The 20,663-nt window shown below is 35.2% G+C and overlaps 1 protein-coding gene across 1 annotated transcript; it reads right to left on the bottom strand.

The window, feature by feature from the left end:
• Positions 1–683: 683 nt before the first annotated feature.
• Positions 684–20,631, bottom strand: LOC108914992 (mediator of RNA polymerase II transcription subunit 14). Its single transcript, XM_018720934.1, has 20 exons — positions 20,294–20,631; positions 20,104–20,236; positions 19,749–20,048; positions 19,557–19,689; positions 19,263–19,503; positions 19,069–19,207; positions 18,865–19,006; positions 16,261–16,465; positions 16,043–16,202; positions 14,984–15,188; positions 13,498–13,667; positions 13,196–13,442; positions 11,985–12,128; positions 11,616–11,929; positions 11,001–11,304; positions 8,344–8,718; positions 6,293–6,663; positions 3,301–3,462; positions 2,970–3,239; positions 684–1,130 (listed from the first exon to the last, which is right to left on the bottom strand). The coding sequence occupies exons 1-20, from the start codon at positions 20,461–20,463 to the stop codon at positions 750–752; spliced, it is 4,566 nt and encodes a 1,521-aa protein (XP_018576450.1). The 5' UTR covers positions 20,464–20,631; the 3' UTR covers positions 684–749.
• Positions 20,632–20,663: the final 32 nt, after the last annotated feature.

The raw sequence follows: 20,663 nt of genomic DNA on the forward strand, positions 1-20,663 counted from the left end.
CAGAGGCTCCAAATACCCACGAAGCTGCCCTTATTTTGAAAATTTAATTTTTGAAAATGTTAATGGTCCATCGATTTTTTCGGGAAATCTCTAGGCGTCAGAAAATACTGAAAAAAATTCTAGAGACTATAACAACACTGGCAAATCTGAAAGTGAAATCAGTTCCTCTTTAGCCCTTCCGGTTTTCGAGATATTCACTTTTTTTTCTTGATGGAAGGACCTATACAAAAACTAACCATCGTCTAGTGATCTGCTGTCCCAGATATATGAATCAGGTTATAAATCGATCGATCCGTTTGAAAAATCCATTTTTAGTTTTCCAATGAGACAAATTGATGATCAATTTCTGCCAAAATTCATTATAACCTCATAACCTTATATTATCAATTGTTGTCGACAAACCTAACCGATTTTACGGTAGTCGCTATCTAGTTGCCTAATTATGGCGCCATCTTATTATCCAGACGTCGCAATAAATTGTGGTTTTACTGGTTGCCTAACTACATATAAACTTATAATGCCATCTACCGTTCGAAGATCGCAATAAATTGTGCCTTCTAGATAAGTAGGTAACTGTATCTTGGTCGATTAACGATACTCTCAAGTAGATGGCACTTTCTGCTAATTAAAAAAATAATCTAATAGCCTATCGAGCAACGGAATAACGATGACAAAAGTACATAAAATCATATTTTTATTCAAAAAATATTTACAAGTATACGAGAGTATGTAACAAATATTTAAATAAATTACTGAGGTCCCATCATGCCCATCGGCATGTTAACGGCATAACCCGGTTGGCCACCCTGTCCTGGCATTTGCATAGCTGGGGATTGTATTTGCTGTACCCCTCCGGGAGCCGGACTTGGCTGTTGGGGTTCCGAAGGCAAAGTAAGATTTAAGAGCAGCTCTCGAATTGCGGGGAAAACAGAACATTCCGACATATTTGGCTGGAACTGACTGAAGTGTTTTAGTAGCTGACTTGCTGCGGTCATGGCGGGTACGGGTCCTGTTTCACGTTTCTCAGCCAGCTGTGTAACGTTCGCCCCAATGTCGTATATCAGGGGAAGAACTATCGAGGGGGGCTCCATGTTGGGTGGGTATTGGATGCCTATTCTTGTTATTTGCAACTGAAAAGAAAATTGTTATTTTGCTACATTGTGAAATAGTACAATAGTAGTAGTAGTGAGTCAATGAAACGGGACGATTTAGAAACGCCACTACAGAAAAAGTAGAGGTGAGGAGGACTAGTGCTGTCCACGTTGTGAATCTAGAGAGTGAGAAGTTAGTTATTTATCATGGATACTTGGTCGGGTGAAAAACGCACATTTGCCATCAAAGGGTATTTCCAAAATGGGGAAAGTTTTGTCTTTTAACATATTTAAAAACAAGTCAGTTATTTCTTTGAAAGAAAAAATGATGAATGAATGAAAATTTACCGTGGTCAGAAGAGGTCGACATATAAAATATTGGCTCAAAATTAACTGTTACACTTATTGCGTAAATAATGTCTAGAATTTTCATTCATTCATCATTTTTTCTTTCAAAGAAATAATTGACTTGTTTTTAAATACGTAAAAAAAATTTACTTTTCAAAATATCGAAAGCACAATGAAATTACAAAAGAAAACGTGAAAAGTCAATAAAAATGTATTTTTCTGGACCTGGCGATGACTTTCAGACTTTTGCTTACACCATTCAAAAGAGCGGAAAAAAATAAGTTGATTTAAAAAAAAGTATCGCGGTAGCTACTTTCTAAGTGCCGCAATCCATTTTTAAGTAAAAATAAAAATTTTGAGAAGTTGAGCGCAGCATGGGCACTATGACGTCACAGCACTCCCCCCTCTTGGCTACCGGTCAGCCGCGCCGGCCGCCGCGCGGGTCATGCGTCTTTAACGAACGTTTACTTGGTCACTTCTTGGTCGAATCCATTAAAAAAAAGTATGTGTATAAAGGAAGTCTTCTACTTTACAACGAGCTCAAGTTTATTACAAAATATTAAATAGAACAGCCAAAATACCCTTTAAAGAAAAAAAATATATCTCGGCTCCTATTGGTCGGATCAAAGAGCTATTTTTTTCTTAATTCATGTTTTTTTTAAGCACTATTTGATACAATTGGTTTGAAATCTGTATATTAAAAAATTGCCGAGATAAGGAACCTAGTTAGTTTTTTTTTTTTTTGGTTTTTTGTTAATAATTTTTTTATTTTGCAACTTAAAAATCTGAAATTTGCACAGATGTGGTGAGATAATGTAATTTCCTTTCGAACCTTTTCTACAAAATTTCGATATCTTGAGTTGGGCAGAAAATATACACACACTCACGTTTACGACTTCATAAGTTTGCAATAGGCCGCCATTTTGAAATTCATGGTCCGAATTGTGGATATTTGTTGAGCACCCCAACGGTTATCTTTTCCTGTAGCTTCATCCAATTTCAGTCAAATTTGTTCTTTATATTTAATTCTGAAAATTTTGCACATTTTTTTTTTGACTGTTAATTTTGTAAAAAAATTTTTGAGAGTTTTCGCAAAAGCCTATCCTTGTAGCAAATTTCCTCAAGAAGAAAATTGATAAGAATACCTCATGTCGATTAGAGGCTTATTTTCGGAGATATACTTAAGCAAAAAACTGAAAAAAGAGCAATAATTTTTTTTCTTTTCTTATAAACGATATGACGCTCGACCTCTACAAATACACAAATTTAGGCTTTCATTCTGTGTATTTTTTACTTAATTTTAAGCCCATAAAATTCGAGTTAGGCCCGATTTTTTAAACAGCTATGTGTTTGGTCTAATTCGCCCGGATTATAACTCGGATAAACCTACGGTACCAAGAGAAGAATTTTGCATAAATCGTGAGCTTATAAACTGGGGTATGGCGGTCTATCGGGATGGGGAGACTGTAGGAGCCTGTACTGGCTATATAGAAGAAAAAAGAAAACTTAAAATTTAGTAGATGTACTTACAAAGAACAACACTTTCGCCTTGAACGCCAGCACTCCAGTCATTCCAGTCGGGACGATGGGAGGTGCAGAAGGTGGCACCCTCAGCATCCACTGTACTGACCACTTCATTCCCTGGGACTGCACAAGGCCCGGCATGAGCTCCAACTTCATAATTTGTATAAAGTCTTTGAGGACGTTCACGGGTACATTGAGCATGTTACAGAACGTGAACATAGACGTTGGTTTATACGGTGGCGCAGCTGCTCGGGTATCGAAGAATTTTTCCAAAATCTTCGTAAAACAAAATACAATAAAGTACATGAAAATTTATTGGGTTAAATTAACGCTTTACCTGTAGTTCTTCTTGAGACCATACGTCTTTGTGCTCGGGTAATGGGGTTATCTTCAGGTGCAAACTTTGCAAGTGCTGTGTGTTCAGGCCAATGCGGCATTGTAACGTTTCGGCGACTTTGAAATGGATAACACCCGGTTCGGTGTTGGGAATCGCTGTAAGCTGAAAAGGCAAAAATCAGCATAAATTCATAATCAAATTATTAAATGAAAAGAATAGAAAATAATTACAATCACAATATTCTCGCTACACTATTTCCAGATATAAAACATCAAGAACGTAAAGCGAATAAAAACTGCTTGTAAAGGTTGTTTAAAGACAAAGAGATTTCATTTTAGCAATGCCAAATACGAGATGGATGAACCTGGTGCTGCCATCTGTCAACTGATGTCTCTATCACAAAGTTCGACTTTTTGTCAGTATATTTACTAAGAACTTTCTGATGTACAGGCGCTATTTGTGTTGTTCAGTGACTTGAAAAATTAATTTCCATGCGATTTTATAAGCAATAATTGCACAAAAATGTTCACAACTTAATTCCATGTTTTGACTGACGATGGATTTTTTATAAAATTTCCGATGCGGATTATCTCAAACCACAGTGCATATATGAACTTAATTTGACTTTTGGCGATGAAGCATCATGTATACGGTATACGGAAGGTGGTATACAGAATTCAATCGTGGCCGTGGTTCGCTCAATGACGAATTTCGTGAAGAACTTGTTCATGAAAACATTGATACTGTGTGTGAACTAATGTTGCAAGATCGTCACGTGACTTATCATGAGATTGAGGCATCCTTGAGCATTAGTGTTACAAACATACATTCAATGTTGCATGATTGACCACCAAAAAATTCGTTTACGCTGGAACCCATATTACGAGGGTGTATCAAATATAAACGGGACTGATTTTTTTTTTAAATTACGGAGAGGTCCTTGACCTTGAAGGAGTTGATGCGCAGATAGCCTGTACCATTAGGGAATGGGGAGAACTGACCACAATTCGCTTGGGTCCCTTTAGTATGCAAAGAAACGATGAGCGAGACAGAAGTGCATGTCTCCTTGGAGCAACGGATTATAATTAAGTTTTTGGCTATGGAGGGGGTGAATCCAAACGAAATTTTGCGGCGATTGCAGGTACAGTTCGGGGACAACACCCTGTCAAGAACTCGTGTATTTGCATAAAGAATTTTCTGGAGGGCGTGGAAAGGTCGAGAACGAGAGCCACGCGCGCCGCCTAAGGACAAATGTGACCAAAGCCAACATTGAGGCGGTCCAAAAACTCATGGAGGGAAATCGCCACATAACTCTCTGGGAAATTGTTGAGAGGCTTGAGAAGTGTCTGAAAGATAGGTTCCCCATCTGTAATCAGAGGAATACAAGCAACATCGATTGGAGATTCCGCAGCGACACTAATCGATTCCAGCAAGGGGTGAAGCTTTTTTGAATCGCATAGTCACCTGTGACAAAACTTGGATGCACCACTACACGCTCGAGTCGAAGCATCTGAGTATGGAGTGGAGAAAAAGCGGCGAGAGGTGACCGGTGAAGGCAAAGATGCGCTTGTCAGCCGGAAAGGCAATGGCAACAGTATTTTTTGACCGGCAAGGTGCTTTTCACGTTAACGTTCTCCATGATCGACGAACCATTAATGCACAATATTATTGTGAATTACTGTATGCCGCCAAATTATCATTTCGAAGGAAAAGGAAGAAGCAATCGGTAAGAAGTGTCATTCTTTTGCATGACAACGCCAGGCCACATGCGGCCAATGCCACAAGGCAAAAACTGGATGCATTAGGCTGGGAAACGCTGGAACATCCGCAATATACCCCGCCTTGTCCCCTTGCGATTTCCATCTTTTTAGACCCCTCAAACAAGCGCTTGGAGGACAACAACGTTCGAAGAGTTTCTACGACGATGGAATAAAAAAGCTCTCAATCCGATGGGAAAAATGTATTTCTAGGGTGGAGGACTATGTAGAAAAATAATATATGTTTTTAGATTTAATTAAATAAAGTTAGAATTTTTTACAAAACGAATCCCGTTTATATTTGATACAACCTCGTATTTGACAAACACTCAAAAAAAGGCTTGTTGATTGGTGGACAAATGCACAAGAAATATGATCACGGTGCTTCAAAACATGATTATAACATCATAAGAGGTGATGAATCATAGATGTACGAGTATGAGCTTTAAAGTAAACAGTAGGGAATTTCAAGATGAGCCAAATCCAACAAAAGTTGTTCGCACACGAAACATTTCTAAGCAAATGGTCATTTTTTTTTGGAAAACAGGACATGTGTCCCTGTACCAATACTGCATCGTGTACCATTAGTGCAACATTGGACAGTCAATTCTATACAACCATTTGTTTGCCAGAAATCTTTGGAAAAATAAGGGAAACCAACCGCCGAATACGCATCATTCTCCATTAGGACATTGCGAGCTTTCACATATCGGCACAAACAAGACACTTTCTGAGACTTGAAAAAGTCAAATTGATAAGTCATCCACCATACAGCCCTGATTTGGCACCCTATGACTTTTTTTATTTTCGCATATCAAAAATAAATTACAAGGTTAACGTTCTTCAATGCATGAAGCGGTTGATGCGTTATAAATGTATGTTTTGGAGGGACCTCAATCGGAATGGAAAAAGTGTTTCAAAGATTGGTTCAAGCATATGCAAAAGTGTATTGATCTTCATGGAAAATGTTTTGAAAAACAATAAAGGTACCATGATTAATTTCTTTTTTGTTCTCTATTCCCGAAATATAAAACGGTAACATTGTGAGCATAGCAAAGAATTCTGGCAATTTGGACCTATTATCTGTTTTATAAGTTCTTGTAAAAAACACTCATGCACAAGTCACTTGGACGCTTATAAGCGTCCTCTGGCAATGAACGTGTCATGTTAATTTTGACCCATTCCATCCTAACCTTATAATAACAATATTTTTAAAAAGGCCAAGAACAACTTACATAGTTTTCATTGTGGATGAATCGATGCAGCTGCCTCCTCATATACACGCAACCGAGGAACCTCTCCAAAGGAGCCAATTCTGGTCCGGGAAGCATCTGTGGATGAGGTGACGGACAGCAGAGAATCTCGAGTGCTTCGTGAGTGAGCAACGTCGGTACGGCACCTGCCCACGAACGTTGAGGCAGCACCCTCGACAAGTGACTGCCGATCTTGAGATCAGACTGCTGTGGGCTGTGCATGATGGAGTGACCTCCGGGAGATTGTCCTGGCCGTGCTGGAGACGGTCTGGGCATACCGGGTGACCCAGGCCAGTTTGAGGCGGCAGGAGACGACATGCTTTGAGAAGGAAATGGGCTGCCGTCCGTATGACCTGTAATATTATCACGGAAATTGAACAAAAGCGTATATCGCACCTCCCCTAGAAAGGAGTCACAACTCAAAAAAAATGGTTTTGAGAAAAACTGTGTTAAAGTACTTAATTAACTCCTACCTACCACAAAATACAAGTGTCACTTCTGCCATCTAGCGAGTAATAGTTCAAATAAAAATATGACGCTTTTGTGAAAGAAAGAACTAGTCACTCTTTTTTTGCGGGGGTGCGATATGAGCAAACAATTTTATAGATGATTCTATTCATAAATAATTTTTAAAAACATATGGAAATAAAGTCAGAAAAAAATGGACCCATATCCACTTGGTAGCGATTCATTTTGTCTATTTTATGCATCAGTATGGGCCATTACATCGGAAGGAATTTTAAATGTCTAGTTGGCCAAACTATGCCTATTAAATTAATTTTTACCCATTACCCATTATGAGGGTCAATCAATAAGTACCCGTGTTTGAAGACAAGTGGCATTGCTGAGGGAAGTTGACATTATCATCATGTACTTGTGTATATGTCAAATGACATCATACTAAATTTTAGACTGATTCATATAGAAGAAGAAGAAGACTGATCATAGGTTAGTTTTTATTTGACAACCAGTTGTATCACACGTGTTTTATGTTTCTCGATAAAATGGAAAAAGAGCAATATCAATTCGTAACTGATGTGAAGAAATAAAAGCGAAGTTGGATGCTGTCTATGGAGACTATACAATATCTATTACAACCGTGAGATATTGGTTTAACCAATTTAAATGTAGTCATATATCTGTTTTTGATAAGGAGCAGCCAGGACGGCCGGCACACATGGTTACCGAGGAAATCATTGAAAACGTCTAAGATGATTCACGCTGATCACCGAACTAAAGAGTACGAAGTAGCGGAGTCCATAGGCGTCTCGTATGGAAGGGCAATCAATATTTCACATGATAAATTAAATGTGAGAAAGGTGTTGGCCCAATGGGTGCCGCGATTATTCATGGTGGACAAGGTGGATAGGGCTCTCAATGTTGAAGCAGCGTTTGGACCTTTTTAAGCGAAATTCGCAGGAGTTTCTGCGTTGAGCCATCACTGATAATGAAACCTGGATACACTATTATATGCCAGAGACCAAGTAACAGTTAAAACGATGGATTCTTCCGGGTGAATTTGCTCCGAAGAAGGCATTGGCCGGAAAGGTCTTGGCCACGATTTGAAGGGAATAATACTCTTGGACTTTATGCAGAAAGGAAGAACGATCATGGGGCAGTACGACAGTGAATTATTGGACGGATTCCATAAGAAATAGATGGAGACATGACCCCATTTGGCATATTCATCCGAAATGGTCAAAGCCAAATTGCATGAACTGCAACAAATTGCTACTATACCCATAGTACTCAGCCGACCTGACTCCCTGCGACTTTTTCCTGTTCCTCAACAAAAAAACATGGCTTTGGAGAAAAAAATTCGGCTCAAACAAGAAGGTTATCACCAAGACAGAAGCATATTTTGAAGAGTTTGATAAATCGTATATTTTGGAGAGGTTAAAGAAATGGGACATAAAAGGATATTACGTTGAAAAATAAAAAAAATTGTGAAAAATTTGCATTTTCATTCCCAACACGGGTACTTATTGATCAACCCTCGTATATATACATTGCACACAATCATGTACACTCACCTGTTGGTATAAAACTGCTCACGGGAGAATGACCTGGGAGACTCGTAGGCTGCGGTCCTGGCGAAGAATTACTAAGAAGTCCACCGGGACTAGCCAATTGTGGATTTAGGGGGGAATTAGCTACCAAACCACTTGGGCTAGGATGGGGCATTGGACTGGGATTGATGTTTGTTGGTAGGGACGTAGGGGAAGCTAAATTGAAGGAAGTGGCTGGACTGGAACCGAAACTGGTATGAGTAGTGGGTTGATTCATGCTGGAAGTGTGAGGACTTGCGGGTGTATGAGGGTTTGAACCCGAGGGTGGAGTTAGAGGAGGATGAAAACGAAGGCCGGGTTCACGTTGACCTGCCGGAGACTGTGGACCCCGGTGATGACCTGAAATGAAAATCGTACAATAGATGTCGGCACGTCATTAGTAAAAAAAAAATGATAGGAATTAGTAGTAACTTGTACACAAGGGTGAAAGAGCCATAAAATAAATTTTTTAAATTTTACTGACATACAAATGATAATTTCCGGGTTACAAGTAATTTCTGAGCAAGGAACAAGTTTAAGTGAGAAAAAAGTGGGAAGTCAAAAAAATACTACATTAAATTCGATTAAGTTATTAATTAAGAATTTTCTGATTTCCAATTTTATAGCACTTACAGATAGTGTAGCCAACTTAGGGGTTCTTCCACTAATTTTAGAGGTAAAGAAATTGTATCGGTTTTTTTCTTTAGGGGGAAAAATAGTTTAATTAAGGATAAAAAAAATTTTTGAAACACGAATAAGTAAAATGTAAAATTACATATTTAAATATTTTGCCATCTTCGTTTCAATTATGCAACATATGATTTTAAAAATAGCACTGAGGCTGAAAATGATTATATTGTGGGAGGGGGTGATGGAGGAAATATTGGTAATTTGTTATTTAATTGTAACTTGTCCAATAAAATAAATAACTGAAAATTTACCAAAGAAATTTTTGTTGGGGTTTTATTCAAATTAGGTACATTAATTTATTTAAAATTACAGAATCTATATTAAAAAAAAACTATATTTCTGATATACTCTACATTTTAACAAAATATCAGCTTAGAGGATTTTGTTTTAATTTTAGGAGCTTTCACTGTATCAGTAGACATAGGTGGGATTGAGGGGGGGCAATTGCAATCTCTCTGAGTTTTTCTTTTAGGGGGTGTGGGGTTCGAGAGATGTTTGCCCCCTCAATGATTTAGACGAAATCCCGTCTATGTCAGTAGGTAGAAAGCAATGCTTTGTACCGTTAAACATTGAGTAGCAATGAAATTTAAGGACATATATTTTAGAGGTTATATTTCACCTACACTCAAAACATGTCGGTTTCTTGGACCTGACAGTATCGATCTCGATACCTCTTGTCATGTTTGGACGATGTAGAAGATTCGAAAAACGTGATCACACTTGGGACAAATAAGGAGTGACTCCAAAAACAACCCAAAAATCGCCCATTTTGGCAAACTCGTAATTCGTTAAAAATTTAGCGCTAAGTTATTGTACATCATTAGAACGTGTTACTGAGAAAGTTTCACGATGAGTTCCGCTTTGGTTTCGGAGATATGAGTGATACATGTCATAATACTCGTAATCTTATGTATCGAGCATATCACTTTAGACCTTTAAGAATCGCTGTTTCTTAGATGGTCTATCATCAAGGTCAAGGTGGTTACTTAGGTTTTCGGGTCGCTGATTACGAATATAACAATCTAGTACAGGGGGGATGATAGGTGGCACGTTTGGCTGCAAGAGAGTTGTGATTGAAAAAATATAAAGGTTTGAGCAACTGGCCGCCCTAGCACTTTTCACTTCGAGGTCCAGCGAGCAAATGGAGGATTTTCGGAGTCGCTCTTTCTCCCAAAATAATAAAAAATATACAAAGCGAATTTCTTAAAGGTACTACCAGGCAACAAATTGTACTCGGTTTGAACATATTACATAATAATTATTGCAATTAACGTTTTTTTGTCACAATTACAATTATTTTAGTCACAATTAAAATTAAAATGATGTTTTTTTGTAAATTACGATTCCTATGTTCTCAGAAGAAAAAAAGGATTCAGGGTAAAACTAACACATAATTTCCAAACGTCAGACCAGCTTATGGTGTATCAGCCTATTTAGACAAGTTCTAGTAAATGTTGATAAGAAAACTGGAGGATCCTATTTAAAAAATTATCATGCCAGTAAAAAAAATGAAAAATTTTACAAAATTGTTCGAAAAAAACTAAAAAATGTATTCATTTATGTTCCACACTCAACATTCCCGATTTTTGTTACATACTGTTTTTTTTTACTTTGACTTGTAACTTCGAAAGTTTTGATTGGAGCTTCAATTTGTTTAAATATGTAAGTGGTATAAACTTTGATGAGAGAATTGGAAAGTATTACTTAAAAACTGATCATGACGTCAACTCAAAAATTCAGCACAAAATTTTTAAAAATCATTAAAAACCGTCTCAAAAACATATTTCATTTTTGTTTCACACTTAACATTCCCGATTTTTTATACATACTGTATTTTTTAACTTGTACCTTGAAAATATTGACATGACCCAAGAAAATAAAAGTCTTTCATAACCCTAAGAAGCTACTAAACTAACACCTTTAAAAACCAACGATATGTTTCGTTCACTTACCAAGAAATCCACTTCCTTCTACTTCCATTGGAGAGGGAGGATTGTCGTCTTCCGACTGGGATCGCCTCCTAAACACAGCCGTCTCATCAACATACTTCGATAAGAACGCCTTTAAACCTTGGGTAGGCGAGAAGACATCTACCACATTGCTGCGATCAAATCTGCTGTAAGCACCGTCACGTAAAGACACCAATCCAGCGCCACGGATTCTGAGCTCTAAACAGTACATGCCCTGGTAGGCTAAACGGATCAAGGTGCAAGACTGGGGCATTATCGTGAAAGTTTGTACTGGTACTTGAGGTCTCTGAAAATAAGTATAAGTCCAGGATGGGTCGATTTGTACACTTTCTAGGAGATTCACATATTTTCCAAGAAAAATATCACGTACACCACTGAAATCTATGCAAAAAAAGTAGTAAAAAAATTCTTTTTTTATAAAAACAAAATATGAATGAATATATCAAAATGCAGATTTTGTCGGTCAATTTTTCTCAAAAATAGAGCTTAAGACAATTTATCTCCTTTGAATATATGAGAAACCCCACCCAAAAATTTTGAAATTGGCCATAGAACAAGATTTTAAAAATAAAAAAAATAATAATCTATTAGACTTACAGTATTATGTATTCCGAGTTGAGGAATAGTAGGTAATTTGCTTATTGACAAGAGAGGCTCGTAAGTTTCGTGCAATAGCTGCACTATCTGGGCCAAGTTTCTGTGTTCGTTTAAATGAGATTCTAGCTGCTCCTGTATCAAAGAATGAGCATTGAGGGAGTTATTCGTAGCCCCAAATGCTAGTTTAAAAATTTTGTCATTGTTATTCCACGTGACTGAGACCATCGCTCCCTTGTCGGGACCATAGCATAGAATTAGCTTGCTGTAATTGTACGATTTTATGCAGAACATATTTGAGAGGAAGCTGTATTTGTCTGAAAACAGTTAATCATTATGGATTCGGTAATGGGGACAGTAAATTTTGCTTACCTATTTTTAAATATTCACTTAAATCGTGTACGATAGTGTAGAGGTGCACGATTTGGCTCCAGTCGCTCAAGAGGGAGTCGACGGTTTTTGAAGTGCAGTCGATTGTGGCCATCTCGTATTGGAAGTATATCGGACGTCTGGAGCCTGCAGTTATAAATCGAAATAATACAGGGTGTCCCATGACAACTGCACATATTGTAACAATTTGACAACATATGCTGCTTTCTCCCCAAAGTCGCCAACGAGTGCAAGAAGTGTCACAATTTTTTGGCACACTTTCCAAAAAATGGCGAAAACAAAAACATCCTAGGAATATTAAACTCACACCCCTAAATGACCTAACTTATCAAAATCATTTTCAGCCCTTCAACCCCTTCAAAATTTCTGGAACTAAACTGGACCATACATCAGGCCGCCTAGCAGGACCCACCCAACCAGTGTATGAACACCAATCCAGGTTTCTCATAGAGCACAATTGTCTGTTTTTTAAATTATTTCAAGTTTTAATAAAAATTATTTGTTAATATTTTTTAAAGCACTGTGTTTAGTTTGTGAATTTAGTATCGTCTGTGACATTGACCTACTTTATATGAACTACATATTAATCCACCTGATGTGATATGACAATAGGGTACTAGACAGATAATAAACAAACATATCCCACTGATTAATTCTATTACATTTATTTTAGTTTTCAGTTTATTGGTTTGAGAGAAAGTGTAATACAGTAGGTAATTTTTGGACTTTCCGCATGAAGCGTTAGTTTTTATAAAAAAAAACACACCACAGAAATGAGATAACCCCCAAATCCAAAGCCTGTGGGGAAGGGAGCTATACTTGGAAAAACGCGGACAAACACCCATTATCCTGGCCGAGAAATGCTTGCCACCACATGCTAGACCAACTACGCTACCGTGGTGATGGAATAGAAATAGAACTTGTATAGTGCAATGTTGTTTCATCAAGTTTATTTTTGTAATAAAATTTAAAATCATTGTATTTAATGAAGTGTCTTGTGTGATGTAAGTGTATGAGTATGATGTGTTTGTGTTTTCATTGTTAAATTTCTGGTGTGTGATATGAAAAATGTATATGAACCAAGAGATGTGATTTAAATATTATCTAACGAACCTAATGTAAATTTTTTAAGTAACAATACATATGACAGAATAAAAACGCAAACACGAAAAATCATCTAATATTTTACTCACCTTGTTCTTTGGGATGAGTACTCGAGAGTGGTGTCGAATAGAAAACAAACTCTACCATCCAACTTTTAAGAACCCCCTTACTCAAAACGCGAATAGAAACCGATAAAAGCCTCTTCAGCAGAGCATGCCAAGCGGGGGAAATACCAATTTCTTTCGTGGGAGATGGCAACTGGATAAGTTTTAGCACCAAGCCGGTAGCATTGGCTTCCACCTGCAGGCCCTGATGAAACACGTTCCTTTTCGTCAGCTAAAAAAAATATTTCGTTACGACTGCAATTTAAATCTTTAATATTGAAACTTACTTCGTTAGCTAAAGTGACAAAAGGTAGTCTTTCATCGCACATAGCCACAACATGGGCTAATTCCGCCACAAAATAGGCGGGTTGTTTGGACCTGCGTGTTGCAGATTCGGGCTTCATACCTCCCTTTCTTTTTAGAACGTTTGGCTCGGTATGGTCAGAATCACAAGAACCTAACGCAAACAATGAAATTGTGTATTGGATCGATGGATTTTATTTATCAAATTTTAGGAACACGTAAATTACCAAAAAGTAGTAACAGTTTGTTATACAAAATTATTTACAACTTCTGATTCTCGGCCACTCGGTAGACGTAGAATAGAGTTTTGGCAATATATAAACAAAAAAAAACAAAAAGCCTAAAAAATTAGTAAGTTTTCTATTATTAAGGCTCGGAAAGTGCAATTTTAATAATTGATCTGTGATTAGAATAAAGTCTTGCTTAAATTAATATTCTGACTGTTACAATAATTTCTCACACCGTATCATCTTTTGGTTAGGTACCACGGAAACAATCTTGGTCAAATCTTTATTTTCTTGTTCTAAAAAATATAAACTAAAGCAAACATAACATTTGGTTATTTTGCATGACTTAGTTTTGCTTTTGTCTTTAAAAGTACAATTATTTTGATTTTCACTGTAATAGGAGGGTTTTATTTATTTTTATTGTTTTTTATTTTTATCGAAATAAGGATATTACAGTACACACATAGACGTTTATTTTTAATTTACTTTATTTTTGGAATTTCTGGAAGAGAAGGGCCTTTTATATACTTTGTGCATGGGCCCAGAGAGCCCATTGCTATGCCACTGGGTATGCACTTCCAACATTTGTGATAAAATTTCTATTTCCCATTTAATTTTTGCTTTATATATGCTGTTTTGTTCATTGCTCTTGTTTTTGTTATAGAAAAATTAAAATAATTTATAGAAAAAACACAATTCAATATTGAAAAACAAGTGAAATATGACTAAAAAAAGAAATAGCATAAAATTATACTCATTTTTTCTCATTTAATCATTTCTTTATCTCTTAAAATAAGAAAGATACCTGCATTGGACAATTAAAAATTTGTAACCCTGTATAATTATTTTATTTTAAATAAATACATATATCTACCTTCCCCCTTTTCTATGATAAAGATAAAACTGAAAAATAGCATAAAATTATACTCATTTTTTCTCATTTAATCATTTCTTTATCTCTTAAAATAAGAAAGATACCTGCATAGGACAATTAAAAATTTGTAACCCTGTATAATTATTTTATTTTAAATAAATACATATATCTACCTTCCCCCTTTTCTATGATAAAGATAAAACTGAAAATTTGTATTAAAAATATTCTGTATAAATCCCAAAAATGAAACAAACTTTTGGAAAATATAAGGGAAAAATAACTTTTCTAATATTTCATACATTTCCCTTAAGTTTAATAAAAGATTGAATCAATCCGCAGCATACATAAGTAATACATATTTTTACTTACCATCGATACTAGTGAACGGTCCATGTGTGGCAACAAATGTATCAAATTCTATTAGAGTTTGAACCTTTAGGAATGCTTTGGGCATTTCTGTTTCCATGTTATCATCAGCAGAATTATCCTCTACACCAGAGTGTTTTACCACGGCCATAAAAAATGAACAGTCTATTTCACAAGGACTATTTTCCTTTTCGTTTAACTCTACTATCTGAAAGAAAAGACATTGGGGAGCTATTCATAGGAGCTACTGAACAACTAGTAGATTACAAACTATTCACTTCAACCATCTGTAAGCAAGATTTTTACTTTAAAGTAGGGTTTTACTTTAAAGGTTAAAAGTAATTTATGACCAGAGCGGCCGATTCATTGACTTTTTTGAATAGTAAAACATAATTGAATTTCATTTATTTTCCTCACACAGTTTGCTTTTCTAAACTTTCATCACTTTTTAACACATGATAAACACTTCTGGCATATACTTTTGTTAAATAATTGCACATTTCCATGCGTTCCGTGCTCGATTTCTCTACACACTGTTTATCACACAACTTTCTTGAGCTGTTAAATTCGGTCGTTTACAACTAGCCTGATTATCAGATTGGCCACTAATACATAATTCCATTTTTGACAACACTTATTGGAATAACTAAAATGTGAAAATAATAACATTCTTTCCCACTAATACGCTTATGACGCACACTGACATGCCTCAGCTGAAAACTGAGCTAGGGCGGAACTCCAAGAAGTCACACCACGTAGCATCAGCCGTCTCTCTTACTGTACGTGATAAGTCAAGATAAAAATAATAGTTGTTACAATAAACGTTCCAAGTGCGGGTGATAATATTATAAGAACGCAGTTCAAAATGAACGGCACATTAAAATTTCCATGGAGAGAATACACAAAATTATTTTATTACATTAAGAAGTAATAAAGACTTAGGTTCGATTTATTTAAAACTCACTGCCTACTGTTTAGTACCTGGAGTATAGACATATCCACGTCAAAAATTAATAGTCATCAGAAGAATTACAAATGGCGAAAAGTGGAAAAAAATCTTACCAGTACCACATTCGGATGCCTATGTAGCTGGATGTACATTCGGTGCCTTCCTATTTTCGTGATGGGATGATCGGATTGATGTATCAACGGCAACCTTTCGTGAGCCGTTGCTGGTAAATGTTGTAGGGTTTTTTCACATCTTCGCTGTGTAATCCAAAATCTGCAATAACAATTGCCTTCAACTACTACAATGTTACGAACTATTCTGAGTTGGCTACCTTAATTCTCCAATGAGAAACGATAGTTTTGAATGTTCACCGTTCAGTGCATTATTAAGGTCTGGAATTAGAGGCGGATCGTACTGAGGCACGTGACACTGCAACATACCTGTGTGAGTGTCAACGGTAATAAGTAATTGCTCAGCTCTTAGGCAGGGCTGGAGTATTGCTACGGATAATATTGCTGGGGAACCCTGTAAGTTACCTGAAAAACACATAGATACAGTTGTTTACTTGGATAAGGCAGTGTCTGAAAAGAATAAAAAATATAGGAGGCGATTTTACTCATAAATATGATAGTATTGTAGATTAGTTTTAATTTACACATTTTTTATAAATTTACCTGTGTACCTAATTAAAGATAGTTTGGCAGATTTTAATTAAAACTAGTTTTAAGGGCTACCCCAAAACATGTTTTTCTTTTGCTAAAACAATTAATGCTATCGCCTTAGAGTAAGAGACCCCTTAAATTTTTTTATGTTCTTTGATATTACGTTCTTTAGTTTTTGAAAAATCACAAATAAAAAAGTTATGATCAATTATTTTAGTTAATAGGAAACATTTAAACCCTTGCAAATTACAATTTTTATCATTTTGTTTTCATATTATAAAAAATTGCTTAGCTGAAAAAAGTTACAGTAAAAATTATTCAAAAAAAAACCTGGAATTAACTTTCTAACTAATAGCTAATTGAAGCTGAAAATCAGCTGTAACCTCCGAATTCTTTGAAACTGCATAGATTTGCATGAAAATTTAGAATAAGGCCCATTTTAGGCTCAAGTTCAAAAGTGACATAAGCCCGATTGACGCTTTTTGTTTTTTAGGGGTAAAAACTACCCGTAAGTGAAAAAAATTGAAAAAATTAAGTTTTAAGCATTTTATAGATAAAAATCTTGTTCAAGCACAAAGATTAAATAATGTTCCATGTTCTCGAACATGTTTTATGATATATTTGATCTTATCGACCATTTATTTAACCCTTAAAAACTAACCCTATGCAAAAAATAAAATTACTTTTTAAAGATTTGGAATGATTAAATTGTGCAATTATTTAAAATAGAAGTTACCCTGTAGCTAATAAAATAATTTTTCCCTTTCAACCCCTAAAAACCACTCCTGTATTGACAAAAATGATAAAAAATTACTTTTTAAACGCTTGGAATGCTTTAACGGTGCAATAATTTAAAATAAAAGTTCTCTCATTGCTTATGAAAGAATTTGTATCTCATAACACTTTTCAACCCTTATAAATCACCCCTGTGCTTTAGCACAAATGGTAAAAAAATATGTTTTAAATCTTGGAATACTATAATTGTGCAATAATTTAAAATAAAAATTCCCTTATATTGTTTATGAAACAATATTTTACTTTTGCCATTTTCAATTCTTATAAACTACCCTTTTACAAATATTAATGTAAAATATTTTTATTATAATAGATTTTTAAATATAATCAATCATAAAAAAAATTGCCATGCTGCATATAAATAATCACACTAAATTTTTTTACTTATTTTATTTGTATAATATTGCTCCGAAAAAATGTCATTAGTTTTTTTACCATAACTCGGTTAATTTTGAAGCTATAGTATCCTACAAAAAAGCATTTTAAAGATAATTTCAAGAGCTGTAAGATCGTTTGCATATAAAACCTTTTAAGTCCTTAGTTTTTTAAAGGGAAAAGATCGAAGCGCTCGAGACAGGTCGTTTTTTCACTAAAATGGATACTTCAAGCGGCAATATCTCCTTTATTTTTTATGCTATAGGAATAAAAAAAAGCAAAATATTTGTTGAAAAAAAAGCTACATTTTTGTTGTCTATAATTTTTTACGTATCTTTCATAGTTTCAGAGTTATTATATAAATAAGACAATTTTTTTTGAATAAAAAATACGTTTTAACTTTTACCGTACATTATTAAAAAAAAATACGCATTCTAAACCGGTCTAACTTCAGGATCGCATGAAAAACACTAAAACAAAACTATATGTAAAGGGTCTACGACTAATTTTAATTCTGATGGAAATGGTAGTGTTTACTGCTCATTTTTCCTTAAAAAATATGAGCAACTCATCTGTTTTTGACAATAATTCCTTCAATTTTGCTCTAATTAACTTTTATAAGTGCTCATTTTGAAAAACTCCTGGAGCGTTATACACGTAAAATTAATCCTTTTTCTGTTATTTGACATTGAATACATCGATTCAAGTATTCCCCCCCCCAAAAAAAACAAGTCTTCCACTAACCATATTTCACTTTGTATAGGACTTACACTTTTTAAAAACGGATTTTCTTTATTTATAAACTACATTTTTGTTGATTACACTTTTTTAAATAAAATGAGTAGTATTTGAGTTATTTGCGAAAAATAATTTGAAAAAGCGTTTTTTTCCACTCAAAATTCCAAGTTTTCAATCGTGAATAACTAAAAAACTATTGATTTCAGTTTCAAAGAATTCGGTGCTTCAATGACTGTACTATAATATTTAGTTTTCGAAAAAATGTCATAGAAACTTTTAAAATTATTTTTATGGATAGAAAGAATCTGTCTCTTAAATTATTTGCTCAAGTTTCCAAACACCAAGTATATCAGAAAATAACTTACATTCTACATCCTTAAGCATTCCTTGAAGTTCCAATTTTATATCACCCAATCTGCTGCGAGTTCTGACATATATCGTGTGCACTAACAATCTCTCCATAGATAACACCTCGGACCTTATGGCTCTATCGGCAATTTCACTTTCCTTAAATAAATAAGATGTTTTAATAAATTTAGATAATTATTTCTTCATAAAATAATGGTTACCTTATTTCCCAAGGAAGGTATATGCAAAACTGCTAAAGGTCTCGCTGGATCGTGTACATCAACTTGTACAGTCAATCTATAGCCTAGTTCCGATCGCAGGTCCTTATTAGCTTGCTCCTTACCTTTGCTAGTTAACTCCCTGAAAAGAAAATTACAAATAATATTCCAAGATGACTCGCTATACCTACACTTACCGCCAATATGAAACTGTTAAAGATTTACCAGGGATATATTCATCAACATGAATGTGATCGTCAAGACGATCCCTCATTAATCTCAAGGTCTGAGAGTATAAAACCTCGAGTTGTAGCGACTGACAAAAGAAATGTAAGCAATTGTAGACTTCTGTTAAGGGTTGGGGATTATCAACCAATCGGCTTTGTATCAGTTGATGAATATATTGCACTTGAAGTGAGTGGACTAACGCTTTTCCATCTAAAATAATAACCCTATAGAAAAAGTGTCAACTTGTTGATGAAAAAATGTACCTCCAGTTTCTTTATCCTCTACTAAAATGTCAATTTCAAGTAATCTCCAAGGAATATTAGGACCATCACCCATGACAGTTAAGGCGACCTCAAATTCGTGTTGAACATGAAAAGTTACTCTGCCATTTTCAATCTAAATTAAAAAAATGAAATGTAACAATTTCAAAAAAACAAGAGATTTCTTAATATTACCTTAAGATTCTTCATTTGAGGTAACAAATTTCCAGTAACAAGTCGATGCTGAATGACTTGATTTAACCGAAGCAATGTGTTACGCTTTTCACTTGGAGTTATAGGATCGGGAGGTACAATCTTTTCCCTTATACAAGCAGGCAGACGTCCATAAGTACCAGTAGTTAATACCTCCACAGCAGCCGGTATGTGAAAATTTGGTAGACGTGCTTGTACCAAAGTTTCTCTTGCCATTCTAGCCAACATATCTGCAGTTTCCACAAAATGTAAGGACTGTTTATCCAAGAAACTCATTATTCGCTAGAATAAATAATTATACTATTCAAAATATAAACTATAAATAGGATATTCTTACTGCTGATTTTTCAACTTTCGATGCACTGTTAGCCCATTTCACTAAAGCTAAAAGTCTTACAAATAGTTGTCTTGTCCTAGTAGCAAAATTATATATCTCAATTTTACGTTCCATATCAGTCTTACGTGGTAACCTAATACAAAATATTTAAGTAAATTAAGTGAAAAGATATAGTATTAGAGCTACTTACAATTCCGCCAGCACTGTAAGTTCATGATAGGTTCGCTGCACAATAAAGTCAATAAGCATTGCAAGCGACATCATTCCACCTCTATTGCCTTCCTGAGGTCCGCCTAGTCCTCCCTGGGCAACGGAATTAGCCACAGGAGTTTGTAGCCCCTCTAAAGGTACAGGGGCCATTGTACTTAAACTCTCCGTTTCTCTAACTTGCTTAAAGTAGACAATCTAAACACTCACTATATTTTTTATAAATGTAATTTACATGATTTCTTTAATATATGTATTATTTGACAAATCTATTGCAAACTAATCTCACTCAGGTTAAGTTTACAAAAACGCTGTCATTTTTATTTCACCATTTTATTTTATGAAGAGGCGAC

The sequence above is a fragment of the Anoplophora glabripennis genome, unplaced genomic scaffold (assembly GCF_000390285.2).
Source record: "Anoplophora glabripennis isolate ALB-LARVAE unplaced genomic scaffold, Agla_2.0 scaffold19, whole genome shotgun sequence".
Classification (NCBI taxonomy): Eukaryota; Metazoa; Arthropoda; class Insecta; order Coleoptera; family Cerambycidae; genus Anoplophora; species Anoplophora glabripennis.